The 19,259-nt window shown below is 28.6% G+C and overlaps 1 protein-coding gene across 3 annotated transcripts in view; it reads left to right on the forward strand.

The window, feature by feature from the left end:
* Window positions 1-19,259, forward strand: part of LOC111632102 (GRB10-interacting GYF protein 2-like) — a 94,952-nt gene that overhangs the window by 35,862 nt on the left and 39,831 nt on the right. For all 3 annotated transcript variants that reach the window (XM_023376469.1, XM_023376471.1, XM_023376470.1), the window contains exon 2: window positions 11,595-11,659. In XM_023376469.1, coding sequence (XP_023232237.1) covers window positions 11,625-11,659 — 35 coding nt within the window. In that variant the 5' untranslated portion in view covers window positions 11,595-11,624. The remainder of the gene's footprint in view (window positions 1-11,594; window positions 11,660-19,259) is intronic.

Consider the following 19,259-nt stretch of genomic DNA (forward strand, 5'->3'; position numbering starts at 1 on the left):
GGTATTGGAAACACTTGAAATTTTTAAAGCAGACATTTAAGGACAATGTATAAACTTTAAGGAAGAAAAGCAGATTTCATAAGCATGGCAGGCCTATTTGATAGGTTGTTATAAAATCACATTACAACATCTATATTTGGCACATCCTATTGGTCAATCTTTGGTTTTAAATTTGAATTTCTCTGGAATTCTGCATATTTCATTTTCAAACATCAAAGCCTATAGTATTTTATTTCTGAAAAATTGTAACCTGAAGCAGGTCTTGGACATAGATTGAAAGCATTTTTTTTCTGGACTTTCATCACTTTGCTGGGAGAATTTCAAGGTTAGAGAGTTTATCTGTATACATTCCAAAAAAGAACACAAAATAAAACATATATTTCAAAAATGAAAAAGTACACGTGTACCAAAATATATGTTCTATTTTGTGTTTTCTTCTAGAATGTATTAAATAACAGAAATTTGCAAATATTATGGCATCAACACTTTAAGAGAGACAAAAGCTCAGTTTTAATTTGCTAAGTTTCAGATGGGAGATTTTAGCTTGAAAGATGATGAGTGCTCTGGTTGATCAATCATGGTCAATAGTGATGATCTCTGGTTAAAGCCAATCCAAGAACTACCACAAGAGAATTGGCTATAAAATTAAATTTAAGTCAAAAAGGTATATGCAACGATCTTAAAAGGCTTGGAAAAGTTCCTAAGCTAGGTTTGTAGGTTCCACGTGAGTTAACAGAAACTGATCTTGCACAATGATTAAGTATTACAGGATTATTATTCAATTATCAAAAGAAAGATCCATCTTTAGATCAAGTAATTACTGGAGATGAAAAATGAATATTATACTCTAAAATTCAATGGAAATGGTTGTGGCTAAATCCAACAAAGCCCTCAACACCCACACCAAAAAGTAGACTGCACCCAAAAAAGTAATGAGTAGTGATGTAACAAATATTAGGTTACTATTCAGTATTCGGCGTATTTTTCGCTATTCGGCCAAATACGAATATTTAATTGCTATTTGGCTGAATACCGAATACCTAAAAACAGGAGTAAGAAATAACAAAAACACAGTAAATTAATCATTTTGATATTTAGATTTAATGTTATTGGGTTAGTGTTGTTTGTTTATATTTATTTATAATTTATAATATGCACAAAATAAAAAAGAAAATAATATTAGTCACATGTATTCACAATTTATAATTACAAAAATCAGCACACGTACAAACCTATTTGTTCGAGAATCGTCACACATCTGAAAGTCTGACCCTGCCTATTCTTTTTAAGCGCTCGTCTTTGCTCTTCTTTTTCTCTTTCCTCTATCGCTCTAGTTTACGTATGCCTATGCATACATCACAATACGCACTCACGATACTTTTGATTCGTAACTTTTCTGTCGTAGACTTCCAAGTTTACAATTACGTGACTCATAGCCTGGTGATAACGGAGAAAAGAGACACATAGGACGTCGGAATAAGTCACAGTTATGATTTCACAAATTTGAGACAGCTCGGTAGCCCAAATGGCCCCAGGCTTTCGCCCGTGCATGCTAAGTGACTTTCATTACAAGCATTTAGCTTTCCGAAGTCTATGACAACAATTGTTTGGTACTGACGGCCGCAAATTTCGTGCCAATAAGCTGCCTCCATTTGTTCGATTATGCTATCAACTCAATCTTGTATTTATTTTCACATTTTCACTTCACAGTCCTTCTCTGTTCTTTTTCTGTTATTTACACGTGTAGGTCATTTCATTGTTATCTATATTTGATATCATCATTTATCACATATTGCCATGACACTCGTGTCTGTCCGCTATAACTGTCAAGAATTAACGCGACTGGTGAAGCGTAGTGACAATCATCGTGTTAAACTTGCGCATGCTCAGTAGATAGAAGGATCGCTTTTGGCTTCTCAAGTGTCATAAATAAAAGTTTGCTATGCCATCGACAAGGACAGTTCATCTTTATTGTTTATACAGTTGTCTTCTCTTGCTGTTTTATAGATATATATCGCTTCCATCCAGCGCAAATGGTGTATTAGCTGTATAGTGTATTATGAACTACTAGATCTGAACCAGATCATAAATGCCAATGCATATTGTGAATAATTAGATCTTTTAAGCAAAGCATTAAAAGACAAAGATCAGCACTAATAAACTGCCAGGGAATATACTGTATCATGACAACACAAAACCACAGATTGCCAAAGTAACCCTAGAAAAAATAAGTGAATTACAGTAAGAAGTTTTGCCTCATCCACCATATTCTCTATATTTGATACCCTCAGATTATTATTTGTTTAGATCTTCACAGAATTATTTTGATAAAAAAAAAGTTCGGTCAAACTGATGAAGTCAAAAATGCTATTGTGGAATATATTGCCTCAATATCTGAGAACTTTTTCAGAAAAGGAATTGAGAAATTGGTAGAAAGATAGCAACTAATGATATAACAAAATGGATCATATTTAATTGATTAATTGTTTGTATTTGTAAGTTAAATATACATGGTAATGTTTAAAATGAACATAAAAAGTGCAAAGATTTATTACTCAACCTAATAAAAATACTACATGTTCTACAAGAATAACAATTTATAGTAATTAAATTTATAGTAAACAATTAAATTTATAGTAATTCAACATAATAAATTTAAAAAATTAACTATTTATTTTGTACTTAAAATTAATGCATTAGCATATTTAGTCAACCAAAAGTACTGTATTATCCTATTGGAATGCAATATAAATTAGTTTTATTCAGATAAATATAAATATATAATAAACAGGGTGATTAGTCGTGAACCAGAAGAGCTGGACCTCATTAATAATTTCGTCAAATAAAGCAAATTACTCACAGACAAAAAGTGTCTTAACAAATTATTTGTTTCGATAATAAATTATTGTTATAAAAATAAAGATTATTTTCCATGAAAAAAATATATTATTACATTCTATCAAAATTTGAGCCAGCTCTAGATAAACAGCACAAGGAGATATCGAATACAGAAATCCACAACTAGTTTCTGCCATTTGGCAATCTGGTGAAATATACCAGAGTTTATGGAGCATTAGGAATGGCTCCATTAAGCCTCCCAATTCCCAGTGTATTCTTCACTGCACTTGGGAGTTTGCAAATCACTACACATTTTATAATCTTTGAAAATCAAGTCTTTTATAATTCTTAATTATTTGGTAATTCATAATTATTATGTTTACTTTTCTTCATTTTATTTTGTGATTTGACAAACATACGTTAAATAATTTGTATACTGTTTTTACTCATTTTATTGCAGATATTTACTGCATTTCTTTCAATTTTAAATGCCTCTTACAAATTTTAGATGCTAGGACTTAGAGCAATTACATATTTTAAATCTGCCACTATATTCTTCATAACTTTGATGATGAATGCCTAATGCTATAAACCAGTCATGTTTATTATTTTATTGGGTTAAAATCCTGATTTTTATTATGGTATTAACCTAATAATAGAAATTCTTTGTGTCCAAGAGCTACCATTGAAAACAATCACAAATGAATGAAAGCAATCACAAATATTTAATGTTCAAAATCATAAATATCAAATGTATAAGATTATGATTTGTTCATACAAAGACATATATAAAATATTGTAAGAAATAAAATAGGCAGTTTAACTTATATTAAACTTTATATTAAATAAATTCAAAGCACTCACAACTTCAGCAACAGCAACAGATAGTTAAATAGTTTAGACCAAGAAATACTCAAAAATCATAAAAAAATAAAATTCAAACAATACATATGAAAAGTTCAATACACATTAGCATTAAAAAGTAACAAAAGAGAAAAACTAATTAAAAATAAAATGTCTGGCTAAATAAGTAATATATACAGATATAAATTGAAGATTACAGTACTATACTAGAAGATTGTTGTACTTTTTGTGTTTTTTAAAAAAATTTTTTAAATACTTTTAATTTTTATTCCTTTTACTTTCATTTTATTATTTATTTAGTTTTATTTATATAAGTATATACCAGCATTAAATTAAATAATTTATGCAAGCAACTATTTAATACTTTTTCTTTGATTTTTTAAAAACTAGTACTGTTTTACAGCTTTACAATAATTTTACATCATTTTATATCACCAGTTTTATTTTACAAAAGAAAACATTTTTTAAATTCCATAATAATTTACATAGATAAAAAAAAACTAATTTTAGCTAATCAATATTTACTTTATCACAGTTTAATCTTCTTTTTAATCTTTACTTTTATTTTTTAAATGGCTTTTAGATTATATTTCAATATACAATCTATATTTGTGACATTCTCCCAGTTAAATTTTTTTAGGTTTTATTTTTTAAATCCTACACTTAATATTCAGCATAAGACATTTTACATTATTTTTTTTCTTGTGTTAATATTATACTAAAACTGGAAATTTCCCTGTAAAGCATGACAGAATAATTTTTATGAGAAAGTAGAGATTGAAGAATTGAAAAGAGTAAATACTTCAAGAAATTCAAGAAGAGTTGCTAATATTTTTACAAATAAGTAGTTATACTATCTGTTGTAACATAAGAATGAGCTACAAAACATAATTTCACCTGGAGTGGACAAAAATACTAGGCCTAGAGTTATCGAGAATTCACTTACATAAACAGATTTAAGCCTTTATATTAAAGTAATATTAAAATTGTTCTTTATAAAATTTCTTTATACACTATATTCTGAGTAAACACTATTGTCTTTTAAAAGATTTCCTTGCTGTCTTCCTTTAGTAATAGACACCTTAACATTGTTTTGATAATTGACATGTTGCTGTTTCTGCAGTCATTTCTTAATTTCACATTGATAAAACAAAGATAAATTGTATGTATGTTAGTTAGAAGAGTAATAACACTTTCTAAATAATGAGCTCTTTAAATTATTACAGTGGAACCTCGCTTAACTAGCACCTTGCATAATGAGTAATTCGCTTAATGAGCAAAACAAATTGTAAAAAAATGAATCGCTTAACAAGTGACATTTAATGAGTGATAAGGAAAGGGGAAGTCCTGGACTATGGGCATGCTCCATCAGTCTGTGTTTAGCATTCGTTCTGCTAGCATCTTAGTATTGCTTGTAATCACACATTTTTCCAAACTTGTGTTCACACATATTAAGTATAAACATCGACAACCATAGCTCATTATATAATAAACACACCAAACGACATGCCAAATTCTTGGGCTATGTAAAGGCTATAATTAAATATTAGAAATTAATTAATTTGACTAGAGGTAGGTAGTTATGCTGCCATCTCTTATTAAATTTAATAATTATAAATAAATAATTTTTAATTTAGACATTTATAGAATTTAATTTAGAATTGGTCATTAAATTTAATACGAGATGGCAGCATAACTATCTACCTGTAGTCAAATTAATTAATTTCTAATATTTAATTATAGCCTTTACTGAGCCCAAGAATTTGGCATGTCGTTTGGTGTGTTTATTATATAATGAGCTATGGTTGTCGATGTTTATACTTAATATGTGTGAACACAAGTTTGGAAAAATGTGTGATTACAAGCAATACTAAGATGCTAGCAGAACGAATGCTAAACACAGACTGATGGAGCATGCCCATAGTCCAGGACTTCCCCTTTCCTTGTCACTCATTAAATGTCACTTGTTAAGCGATTCATTTTTTTACAATTTGTTTTGCTCATTAAGCGAATTACTCATTATGCAAGGTGCTAGTTAAGCGAGGTTCCACTGTAATAATTTAAAGAGCTCATTATTTAGAAAGTGTTATTACTCTTCTAACTAACATACATACAATTTATCTTTGTTTTATCAATGTGAAATTAAGAAATGACTGCAGAAACAGCAACATGTCAATTATCAAAACAATGTTAAGGTGTCTATTACTAAAGGAAGACAGCAAGGAAATCTTTTAAAAGACAATAGTGTTTACTCAGAATATAGTGTATAAAGAAATTTTATAAAGAACAATTTTAATATTACTTTAATATAAAGGCTTAAATCTGTTTATGTAAGTGAATTCTCGATAACTCTAGGCCTAGTATTTTTGTCCACTCCAGGTGAAATTATGTTTTGTAGCTCATTCTTATGTTACAACAGATAGTATAACTACTTATTTGTAAAAATATTAGCAACTCTTCTTGAATTTCTTGAAGTATTTACTCTTTTCAATTCTTCAATCTCTACTTTCTCATAAAAATTATTCTGTCATGCTTTACAGGGAAATTTCCAGTTTTAGTATAATATTAACACAAGAAAAAAAATAATGTAAAATGTCTTATGCTGAATATTAAGTGTAGGATTTAAAAAATAAAACCTAAAAAAATTTAACTGGGAGAATGTCACAAATATAGATTGTATATTGAAATATAATCTAAAAGCCATTTAAAAAATAAAAGTAAAGATTAAAAAGAAGATTAAACTGTGATAAAGTAAATATTGATTAGCTAAAATTAGTTTTTTTTTTATCTATGTAAATTATTATGGAATTTAAAAAATGTTTTCTTTTGTAAAATAAAACTGGTGATATAAAATGATGTAAAATTATTGTAAAGCTGTAAAACAGTACTAGTTTTTAAAAAATCAAAGAAAAAGTATTAAATAGTTGCTTGCATAAATTATTTAATTTAATGCTGGTATATACTTATATAAATAAAACTAAATAAATAATAAAATGAAAGTAAAAGGAATAAAAATTAAAAGTATTTAAAAAATTTTTTTAAAAAACACAAAAAGTACAACAATCTTCTAGTATAGTACTGTAATCTTCAATTTATATCTGTATATATTACTTATTTAGCCAGACATTTTATTTTTAATTAGTTTTTCTCTTTTGTTACTTTTTAATGCTAATGTGTATTGAACTTTTCATATGTATTGTTTGAATTTTATTTTTTTATGATTTTTGAGTATTTCTTGGTCTAAACTATTTAACTATCTGTTGCTGTTGCTGAAGTTGTGAGTGCTTTGAATTTATTTAATATAAAGTTTAATATAAGTTAAACTGCCTATTTTATTTCTTACAATATTTTATATATGTCTTTGTATGAACAAATCATAATCTTATACATTTGATATTTATGATTTTGAACATTAAATATTTGTGATTGCTTTCATTCATTTGTGATTGTTTTCAATGGTAGCTCTTGGACACAAAGAATTTCTATTATTAGGTTAATACCATAATAAAAATCAGGATTTTAACCCAATAAAATAATAAACATGACTGGTTTATAGCATTAGGCATTCATCATCAAAGTTATGAAGAATATAGTGGCAGATTTAAAATATGTAATTGCTCTAAGTCCTAGCATCTAAAATTTGTAAGAGGCATTTAAAATTGAAAGAAATGCAGTAAATATCTGCAATAAAATGAGTAAAAACAGTATACAAATTATTTAACGTATGTTTGTCAAATCACAAAATAAAATGAAGAAAAGTAAACATAATAATTATGAATTACCAAATAATTAAGAATTATAAAAGACTTGATTTTCAAAGATTATAAAATGTGTAGTGATTTGCAAACTCCCAAGTGCAGTGAAGAATACACTGGGAATTGGGAGGCTTAATGGAGCCATTCCTAATGCTCCATAAACTCTGGTATATTTCACCAGATTGCCAAATGGCAGAAACTAGTTGTGGATTTCTGTATTCGATATCTCCTTGTGCTGTTTATCTAGAGCTGGCTCAAATTTTGATAGAATGTAATAATATATTTTTTTCATGGAAAATAATCTTTATTTTTATAACAATAATTTATTATCGAAACAAATAATTTGTTAAGACACTTTTTGTCTGTGAGTAATTTGCTTTATTTGACGAAATTATTAATGAGGTCCAGCTCTTCTGGTTCACGACTAATCACCCTGTTTATTATATATTTATATTTATCTGAATAAAACTAATTTATATTGCATTCCAATAGGATAATACAGTACTTTTGGTTGACTAAATATGCTAATGCATTAATTTTAAGTACAAAATAAATAGTTAATTTTTTAAATTTATTATGTTGAATTACTATAAATTTAATTGTTTACTATAAATTTAATTACTATAAATTGTTATTCTTGTAGAACATGTAGTATTTTTATTAGGTTGAGTAATAAATCTTTGCACTTTTTATGTTCATTTTAAACATTACCATGTATATTTAACTTACAAATACAAACAATTAATCAATTAAATATGATCCATTTTGTTATATCATTAGTTGCTATCTTTCTACCAATTTCTCAATTCCTTTTCTGAAAAAGTTCTCAGATATTGAGGCAATATATTCCACAATAGCATTTTTGACTTCATCAGTTTGACCGAACTTTTTTTTTATCAAAATAATTCTGTGAAGATCTAAACAAATAATAATCTGAGGGTATCAAATATAGAGAATATGGTGGATGAGGCAAAACTTCTTACTGTAATTCACTTATTTTTTCTAGGGTTACTTTGGCAATCTGTGGTTTTGTGTTGTCATGATACAGTATATTCCCTGGCAGTTTATTAGTGCTGATCTTTGTCTTTTAATGCTTTGCTTAAAAGATCTAATTATTCACAATATGCATTGGCATTTATGATCTGGTTCAGATCTAGTAGTTCATAATACACTATACAGCTAATACACCATTTGCGCTGGATGGAAGCGATATATATCTATAAAACAGCAAGAGAAGACAACTGTATAAACAATAAAGATGAACTGTCCTTGTCGATGGCATAGCAAACTTTTATTTACGACACTTGAGAAGCCAAAAGCGATCCTTCTATCTTCTGAGCATGCGCAAGTTTAACACGATGATTGTCACTACGCTTCACCAGTCGCGTTAATTCTTGACAGTTATAGCGGACAGACACGAGTGTCATGGCAATATGTGATAAATGATGATATCAAATATAGATAACAATGAAATGACCTACACGTGTAAATAACAGAAAAAGAACAGAGAAGGACTGTGAAGTGAAAATGTGAAAATAAATACAAGATTGAGTTGATAGCATAATCGAACAAATGGAGGCAGCTTATTGGCACGAAATTTGCGGCCGTCAGTACCAAACAATTGTTGTCATAGACTTCGGAAAGCTAAATGCTTGTAATGAAAGTCACTTAGCATGCACGGGCGAAAGCCTGGGGCCATTTGGGCTACCGAGCTGTCTCAAATTTGTGAAATCATAACTGTGACTTATTCCGACGTCCTATGTGTCTCTTTTCTCCGTTATCACCAGGCTATGAGTCACGTAATTGTAAACTTGGAAGTCTACGACAGAAAAGTTACGAATCAAAAGTATCGTGAGTGCGTATTGTGATGTATGCATAGGCATACGTAAACTAGAGCGATAGAGGAAAGAGAAAAAGAAGAGCAAAGACGAGCGCTTAAAAAGAATAGGCAGGGTCAGACTTTCAGATGTGTGACGATTCTCGAACAAATAGGTTTGTACGTGTGCTGATTTTTGTAATTATAAATTGTGAATACATGTGACTAATATTATTTTCTTTTTTATTTTGTGCATATTATAAATTATAAATAAATATAAACAAACAACACTAACCCAATAACATTAAATCTAAATATCAAAATGATTNAAATTGTGAATACATGTGACTAATATTATTTTCTTTTTTATTTTGTGCATATTATAAATTATAAATAAATATAAACAAACAACACTAACCCAATAACATTAAATCTAAATATCAAAATGATTAATTTACTGTGTTTTTGTTATTTCTTACTCCTGTTTTTAGGTATTCGGTATTCAGCCAAATAGCAATTAAATATTCGTATTTGGCCGAATAGCGAAAAATACGCCGAATACTGAATAGTAACCTAATATTTGTTACATCACTACTCATTACTTTTTTGGGTGCAGTCTACTTTTTGGTGTGGGTGTTGAGGGCTTTGTTGGATTTAGCCACAACCATTTCCATTGAATTTTAGAGTATAATATTCATTTTTCATCTCCAGTAATTACTTGATCTAAAGATGGATCTTTCTTTTGATAATTGAATAATAATCCTGTAATACTTAATCATTGTGCAAGATCAGTTTCTGTTAACTCACGTGGAACCTACAAACCTAGCTTAGGAACTTTTCCAAGCCTTTTAAGATCGTTGCATATACCTTTTTGACTTAAATTTAATTTTATAGCCAATTCTCTTGTGGTAGTTCTTGGATTGGCTTTAACCAGAGATCATCACTATTGACCATGATTGATCAACCAGAGCACTCATCATCTTTCAAGCTAAAATCTCCCATCTGAAACTTAGCAAATTAAAACTGAGCTTTTGTCTCTCTTAAAGTGTTGATGCCATAATATTTGCAAATTTCTGTTATTTAATACATTCTAGAAGAAAACACAAAATAGAACATATATTTTGGTACACGTGTACTTTTTCATTTTTGAAATATATGTTTTATTTTGTGTTCTTTTTTGGAATGTATACAGATAAACTCTCTAACCTTGAAATTCTCCCAGCAAAGTGATGAAAGTCCAGAAAAAAAATGCTTTCAATCTATGTCCAAGACCTGCTTCAGGTTACAATTTTTCAGAAATAAAATACTATAGGCTTTGATGTTTGAAAATGAAATATGCAGAATTCCAGAGAAATTCAAATTTAAAACCAAAGATTGACCAATAGGATGTGCCAAATATAGATGATGTAATGTGATTTTATAACAACCTATCAAATAGGGCCTGCCATGCTTATGAAATCTGCTTTTCTTCCTTAAAGTTTATACATTGTCCTTAAATGTCTGCTTTAAAAATTTCAAGTGTTTCTAGTACCTTGAGTTGGTCTGTGTTTTCTGCTGTTTTAATCAATGTAGCTTTTTGTTTATTTGTTCTTTTTTTATTGTCTGTCTTTTTTTGGGGGGGCGTTGTTTTGTTTTTTTCATACAATGTTTTATTTGGAGGGGCAACCCCTTGCCTTTTTGTTCTTTGGTGATGATGATGTTATTCGTCCTTTTTTACAGGCTACATTGATTAGAACATTGGCAAATATGGACCAACTCAAGGTATTGGAGGCACTTGAAATTTTTAAAGCAGACATTTAAGGACAATGTATAAACTTTAAGGAAGAAAAGCAGATTTCATAAGCATGGCAGGCCCTATTTGATAGGTTGTTATAAAATCACATTACAACATCTATATTTGGCACATCCTATTGGTCAATCTTTGGTTTTAAATTTGAATTTCTCTGGAATTCTGCATATTTCGTTTTCAAACATCAAAGCCTATAGTATTTTATTTCTGAAAAATTGTAACCTGAAGCAGGTCTTGGACATAGATTGAAAGTGTTTGTTTTTTCTAGACTTTCATCACTCTGCTGAGAGAATTTCAAGGTTAGAGTTTTATATGTATAGAATTTATTAACTTAATTACTGTTAAAAACAGCAAAAATGTTTGTTTACTCATTAAATATTCTTTACTGGGTTTTTTTTGTCATTGATTTTAATATATTAACTTTACTAATAATAGTTTGTTATTTTAATTTTGTATTTACATTTAAATAATGTATTTATAATTTTTCAATATATACAGTTTATTTATTAAAAATTTATTTTTTCATTTCTAGTAAATTTGCTCTTATCAGAAAAAGTTTAAAATGTCTGAAACTGCTTTAAAGTTTGGTCCTGAATGGTTAGTCTGACTTATGTTTTATATTTATTAATATAGTCAGTTTTATTTAAGGGATATAATTCTATATATTATTAATATCAAAATATTCAAAATTATCTTACATGTTATATCTATTTCTTATTATTTAATAATTACAATGATTAATATGTGAATTAGAACAATTTTGTGTTTTGTTTAAATATAATTTTATTTAAAATATATAGTGAAATTGTTAATAGCTTAAATTTGGAAATTTACTAATGAAACAGTTAAAATGTTCAAAAATTTAAATATAATGAAATTATATGTTGTTCGAATGTATATGCATAAAAAGATGAAGTGTTAAAGAAGAATTAAAAGTTTTTTCCTGTATAGAAAATAAGTTCTTGATTTTAGAAACAGTTTTTGCTGCATTTACCTTATTGACAACTCAGTTAAATTTTATGTATTAAAGGATAATAGACATTAGCATTTGAGATAAGCTAACATTAATTTAATTAATGGATAATTATTTCTTTAATTAAAAAGCAATATATTAATATTAATACCACACCAGAGTAAATCAATGGAACTGTCTTTTTGGTGTTAGAAGAGAAATGAAATAAAGACAATATTAAATTTAGAAAGCAAATATGATTATATGTGCTTTTGATGATAATATATAACCATTTTCTTCAAGTAAAAACAGAAAAAAAAAATTGTTTTATTAGTATAATATTGTCTTTATTTGACCACTTTTAACACTAAAATGACAGTTTTTTTTTCTCTTATTGATGTCTATAATGCTTTTCACTTTCAAAAATCATTGCACTATCCAATAATGTAATTACTAATAAATATTTATTTTTATACTTTTGAGAGAGAATTTTTTGGTAAGATTGTGTTGAAATGATTGATTATTATTGGGTTGTTTGGAAAGTAAGTTTGTTTTTTTACCACTAGACGGATTAGTGGTATTTTTCCCGCCATTTTCGTTCTAAACTGTATTATCATTATATATTTTGACAGCTAGCATTTTATGGCTTATTTGTAAAAAATTTTCTTTGATTTTGTGCAATTGTTTATTTTTTGTGTCCCATCAAATATGGAAGATTGAAAGCAGCATCTTCGGCATATTTTGCTTTTTTATTACCAAAAAATTAAAATGCTGTTCAAGCGAGAAAAAAATTGTGTGACATGTATGGCGGAGATGTGTTTACAGAACGACAGTGCCAAAACTGGTTTACAAAATTTTGTTCTCGCAGTTTCAATATTGAAGATGCACCACGTTATAGATGGCCAATTGAAGCCAATGAAAACAAAATAAAAGTACCGATTGAAGCAAACTGTGGAATAACAACACGTGAAATCATTAAGAGATTAAATTTGTCAAATTGAACTGTTTATGAGTACTAGAAACAAATTGGTTTCGTTTCAAAGCTCGATATATGAATTCCACGAGTTCTTAAAGAGAAATGCTCTATTTGGTGGGATATTAAGGAAATATTTTTTAGAGCTTTTACCAGACAATTTAACAATTGATTCGAAAGTGTACTGAGTTCGAGTAAACAAATTGCATAATATCATCAAACAGAAAAAAACCAGCCAGAATTGATTAAAAAAACAGCTGTAGTGTTTATCACGATAATGTCAAATTTCACACAAGTTTGCTAACTTGTCAGAAACTGTTATAACTTAGATGGGACATGCTATCACACCAACCGTATTCGCCAGATCGAGCACACTCAGATTATTACTTGTTCCAGTCTGTACAATTTTTNAAGAAGTCTTCTTGATATGATAAAATGTGAAAGGGTGTTGAGCTATAATTTCTATTACCATAATTCACTATATCATATGCCAGTTATGCTTTTACCAGACAATTTAACAATTGATTCGAAAGTGTACTGAGTTCGAGTAAACAAATTGCATAATATCATCAAACAGAAAAAACCAGCCAGAATTGATTAAAAAAACAGCTGTAGTGTTTATCACGATAATGTCAAATTTCACACAAGTTTGCTAACTTGTCAGAAACTGTTATAACTTAGATGGGACATGCTATCACACCAACCGTATTCGCCAGATCGAGCACACTCAGATTATTACTTGTTCCAGTCTGTACAATTTTTTTAACTGTAAGACATTTACTTGAAATGACAATGTCAAAAAGCACTTGGATCGGTTTCTTGTAAGCAACGATCAAAACTTTTATGAATGTGAAATCATGCTACTACCAGAAACGATGACAACAGGTATTTGACCAAAATGGTAACATATAATTCAATAAAATATCTATTTATCATAAGAATATTGCGTTTTTTTCCACGGAAAAAAAACCGAACTTACTTTCCGAACAACCCAATATATAAAATAATATTTGCAGTGTATATTTTATGTGTTTATATATAAAAGGGAGTTGATAGTTTTTCTAACCTAAGGATATATGTAATATTGATCCATAGTGGTGTGATGTATGTGGATTTGGAAGAAGTCAGAGGAAAACATCTTTGAAAATGGATTAATAGAAAAGTTACAGTAGTAAAACTTGTGAAAATTGATTTTTTAATATTTAGTCTTAAATACATAATACTTATTCTAAAGCATTACTGTTATAATTAATTTTTTCAATGATATTAAATATATATATTATATACTTTTACTAAAAAGTTTTAAATGCAATAAAATCAATTTGAATATATTTATATATTTGAATATAAACCTTTGAAATTAAAAGTTTCGAAACTTAAATTTTATAGATACAAAAAGAGTGGAATTAGAGAAATAAGATAATTGAAGGAGTAAATAATTTAATTATAATTTTTTTACTGTGAGCATTTACAATTTAAAACTTGAGAAAATTTTCTGTTTTGAAAAATTACACAAATGAAATGCTCAAATGGACAAGAAATTGCAATTTGGTTTTAATATATATTTTGAGTAATTGTTATCTTGTTAAAATAGAACAAACAATTCAAAGCAAGAAGCAATTAGGGACAATCAACAGATCTAAAAAAAAAAAGAATGAAGGTGTTTTAAACTTAAAATAATTAAAAATTTTAAGCAGTATTTTAAATTTTATATTCTTTAATTCTTTATTCTCTACTATAATAGAGTTCCCAAAAGACTGGAGATAACTGCTAAAAATTAATATTCTCTTGCTCATAAATAACAAAATAATTGTCTATTAAATTAAACAAATTTAAATATCTACATATAATAATCTGTACATGATATTACAAAACTAAGAAATTAGATTAGTATAAAACTGTTGTTGAATAAATCAAGAGATAAATTGTTTAAAATCTTTTGACTATTTATATCAATCAGTAAAAGGATGTACTAATAATTGACTTGTTTCTTCCTCTGTTTAGATACCTAAAATAAATATTGGATACATAATAGAAATCTTTTTTTATTTTTTTATTTTTATTTATTTTTTTTTTTGTGTTTTATATTTCTGTTTTGTAGAAATGATTTTTAAAAACTTTTACAATATTTTGTAAATATTCAATTCAAAATTTATTTATTAATAGAAGGCAACTGCCTGTTACAAAGGGAGTTCTACTCCTTGTCTTTATCATCAGTATCATTAAAATTCAATCAAACATCAAAAAACTTCTTAACATAATTATTTAAATTGTAAACATTTTTTTGGGTTGCACAATGGAACATCACATACATTGCTTCCACCGATTCACATCCTCCAAAATCGAATAGATCATATCTCTGTCTCAACTCTAAACTCTTCTTACATTCACAAATCAGATGAAATTTAGAAAAAGGCATAAGACATCTTGGGCATAAGTTATTCTCGTATATATATACTTTATTGTCTATCACCAATGTACTAGCATTAAGTTGAAGCTGTATAAAAAGTCTCTTCACACAAAATGGTAAGCTCAAAAATATGTAACTATTATTACTTGGGTACAATAGTATTGAACTATAATGATTCAATGATATTCGTAAGCGAGTATCCTCTATATCTTGCATTAGTGAAATTTCTAGTACATTCCAGATTAAATGATGATACATCTCCTCCCCAAGTTTCGGAGAAAATATAAATGGTTCAATCGAACTGCCATAACCATTAATTATTTTAGACAAGTTTGATATCCAATTCCTTTTCAAAAATTTATTAATGGAATTTTTATATAATTGATTTAAAAGGTTAAATGTAATTACACTACCATCTCTTACCTTAATTAATAACTTTATACATCTTTTAATAAATAGCACCATGAGACTAAATCTACTTATCTCCAATCTTAGTATACTACCTGGAGTTTTATAATCTAACCAAAACAATCTATGTATAAATTTATTTTGAATAGTGTCCAACTTTTGAACATTGGAGAGACACCATATAGGAGAAGCATAACTTATCGACTTGAAAACCAAAGACTGAAATAACTTAAATTGTGTTTGGATCATACCCAAACTAGTCCTAGAAAACAACTTCACAATACCTTGGATTAATCGATTAGACTTAGCCATCATATTTTTAATTTGACTCTTAAAGGAAAGTAATGGTGAAAAAACCACTCCTAGAAACTTTTTTTCATTGACTATACTAATTTCTGTATTATTAATAAAGAAAGACATATGCTTTTTAGGCATTCTTGTTCCATTTCTAAAAATCATTATGTGATATTTCTTAGGATTAATGTTCAAATCCAATTGAGAAAAGTACATGGTTAATAGACGTATCTTCCTTCTAAGGGCAACCACTGTCGGTGCTATAATAACAATATCATCGGCATAAGAGATAGATTGAATCACTGTATTACCAATCAGAAATCCATCATCTTTGTTATTGAAAATATCATTAATATCATGGATATAAAAATTAAATAAATATGGTGACCAAGGGTCTCCCTGTAATAAACCTCGCTCTATCGAATGAAGACAACCCTGATCTCCCTTGTATTTATGCCAAAGAAAAGACCTACCACATTAACCAAATGGCCAAACAAAAGACCTACCATATTAACCAAATGTTTATCAGCTTTATATTGTAACATTTTATTTTGTAAACCCCGAACATTAACAGAGTCATATGCCTTTTCAAGATCGACAAACAAACCATAAACTTTATGTCTTTTTTTGTTTAACTGTACCTGGACAATGGCCAACAAAACAAACAAGGTCAACTGAGTACCACCATCCAGTATAAAAGCATATTGGGTTGGATTTATCAAATTCTCCTCTTTGATCCACTCAATAAATCTTCTCGACACTATAGTAGTAAAAAGTTTACGGAATGTCGAAAGTAAAGCTATTGGACGATAATTTGCCGGATTGGCCCTGTCTCATTTCTTGTACACCATTCGAAATACCACTCAGTTCCACGACTTAGGAATTATACCTATTTCATAAAATCTATTATACTGCCTGATTATATATGTTAAAATTGTATAAAATTGTCATAGGTAGGAGTTTTATCTTATTAGGCAACCTGTCATATCCCAGGGGCCAATTTATTTTTGAGCCTCTTTATACATAATTGAAGTTCTTGGATTTTAAAGATCTCTTCCACTGGTCCCAGCTCAGATTCTTCCAATTTTTCCACACTACTATCTGCTAATTTGTCTTTATAACTAATAGAAAAATTATCAAAAAATTTAGACCATTCATTGATTGTTATATTAACTGATCCTTTCCAATAGTCAACAGGTCGTCGAAAACTAATCACTTCCCAAAATTTTTTGGAGTCTTTGGTTTCAATTAAATATTTATTTAAGTTTATATAATATCTTCTTCTTTTTGCTTTAATCAACTGATTATAAATTTTTTAATGTTAATATAATTTTTTCAGTCAATTTCCTTATTAGATTTTCGAAACCGACTCAAGCTTTGCTGTTTTTTCTTCTTATAATAATGACAATTATTATCATACCAAATTTGTTTGAACCTTCGCGACAAACCTTTATTACAAACTTTAACACAGAACATATTTAGAAGTCCAATTAAATTTTCATAATTAACCAGCAGACTAGACTTATCTTCTTGACTTAATACTTCTTGAAATCTATCTGGAACTTCCCTAGTTAACCTCTGTAAATTGAATCTTAAACTTCTTGTATTGACGGATCTTACTTGCTTCTGTCCGCCAGGATGCAAGGATTTTATTTCCCCAAGCAAACTCCGAAGAATTAACTGTATTGGAAAGTGGTCAGACTGATCGAAATCCAGCACCAACATTGACCGGCAGTAATATAGCATATCTTCATTAACTAATATATAATCAATAACAGATCTTCCCTTGTGGCTCAGTAATGTATATTCTCCCGGAATGTCTCCAGTTATTCTTCCATTTAGGATGAAAAAATTATTACACTGCGATAAATTTAACAAACATCCTCCTGCTGAATTAAATGCTTTATTCTTGGATCTCCTAACATTTGCAATATCCAAATTATCTCTTTGATATTCTGTATCTATTTTTTTGCCAATGCAGGCATTAAAGTCTCCCCCCCAAGATCCAGCAATCTGTAACATTACTTCCATGGTTAATAACTATTTGTAATTCATCAAACATTTTACTGTGATTTGCAGATGGGTTAATATATACCACTAAAATTCCTAGGAATCTAGTTCTCCACAATTTATTAAATTTAGGATTTAGTTCAACTAAGGCAATAATATACCAAGGTTCTGTTTGTACAAACCTCATATAACCTAAGAATCTCTTAATCAACAATAAAAGACCTCCTGCTGGCCTACCAAATCTTTGCTCCTTAAGTGCTGAACTTTGGGATATCCAGAACACATCCTGTAGACCCGAATTCTCCAAAAATGTAGAATCGACTGACAACGTCTCAGAAATACCCACATCATCATTTGATAACAAATACTGCAAAATGGATCAATCATTAATCTTATTAGTCATTCCTTGAATATTCCAGAAAGTAATGTGCACATTTTCAGCCAAATCATAATGATCCGACCCCTCGGAAACCAAAAGTATCGAATTCAAATTCTTATTATTTAGCCGGGTCTCAAAGTTATTATTTCCCAAATCTATCACATTTTTCCTGTTATCATCCATCAACTTTGGCAGTTCACAGGTGCTAGACCTCTGGTTTCTTACAAAAAACGGTCCAATTGAATAATTTCATTTGTATATATATCATAAATAAACATAACTCCATTCTTAATATAATAATCATCTCTAACTATAATTTTTTGGCCATTGGAATTCTCCTGTATTATTCTTGTAACCAGTTTTTTCCTCCTTACCCTAGACCACTTACACAAGTCAGCTGTCAGAATAATATTCTCCTTAAATCTTTTAGACAAGTTCGACCTTGTTGTCCAGAATCCCTTCAGAACTAAATTTCTCTCATAAACCGAAGCGAGAGAAATTTTAACTATAGATTTAGTATTATTTCTAGGAAACCTGACTAAACTGGACAAACTGAAGTCCTTTTTACCTAACTCATTTTTTATAAATTGAGATATCTCAGCCGATGGATCATCAGTTAATTAAAAACGGAAAATTAATAATATTGTTTCTCGTTTTTTCATTAATCAACTGATCCAACTGAAATTCAACCTTACCCTTCAATAGACCATCATAATTAGCATTCCATTCCAATCTTTCCACTCTATGGGACAAGTTACACAAGTCTTTCCT

Source organism: Centruroides sculpturatus, unplaced genomic scaffold (assembly GCF_000671375.1).
Source record: "Centruroides sculpturatus isolate CEXI.00-Female unplaced genomic scaffold, Cexi_2.0 scaffold748, whole genome shotgun sequence".
NCBI classification, from domain to species: Eukaryota; Metazoa; Arthropoda; class Arachnida; order Scorpiones; family Buthidae; genus Centruroides; species Centruroides sculpturatus.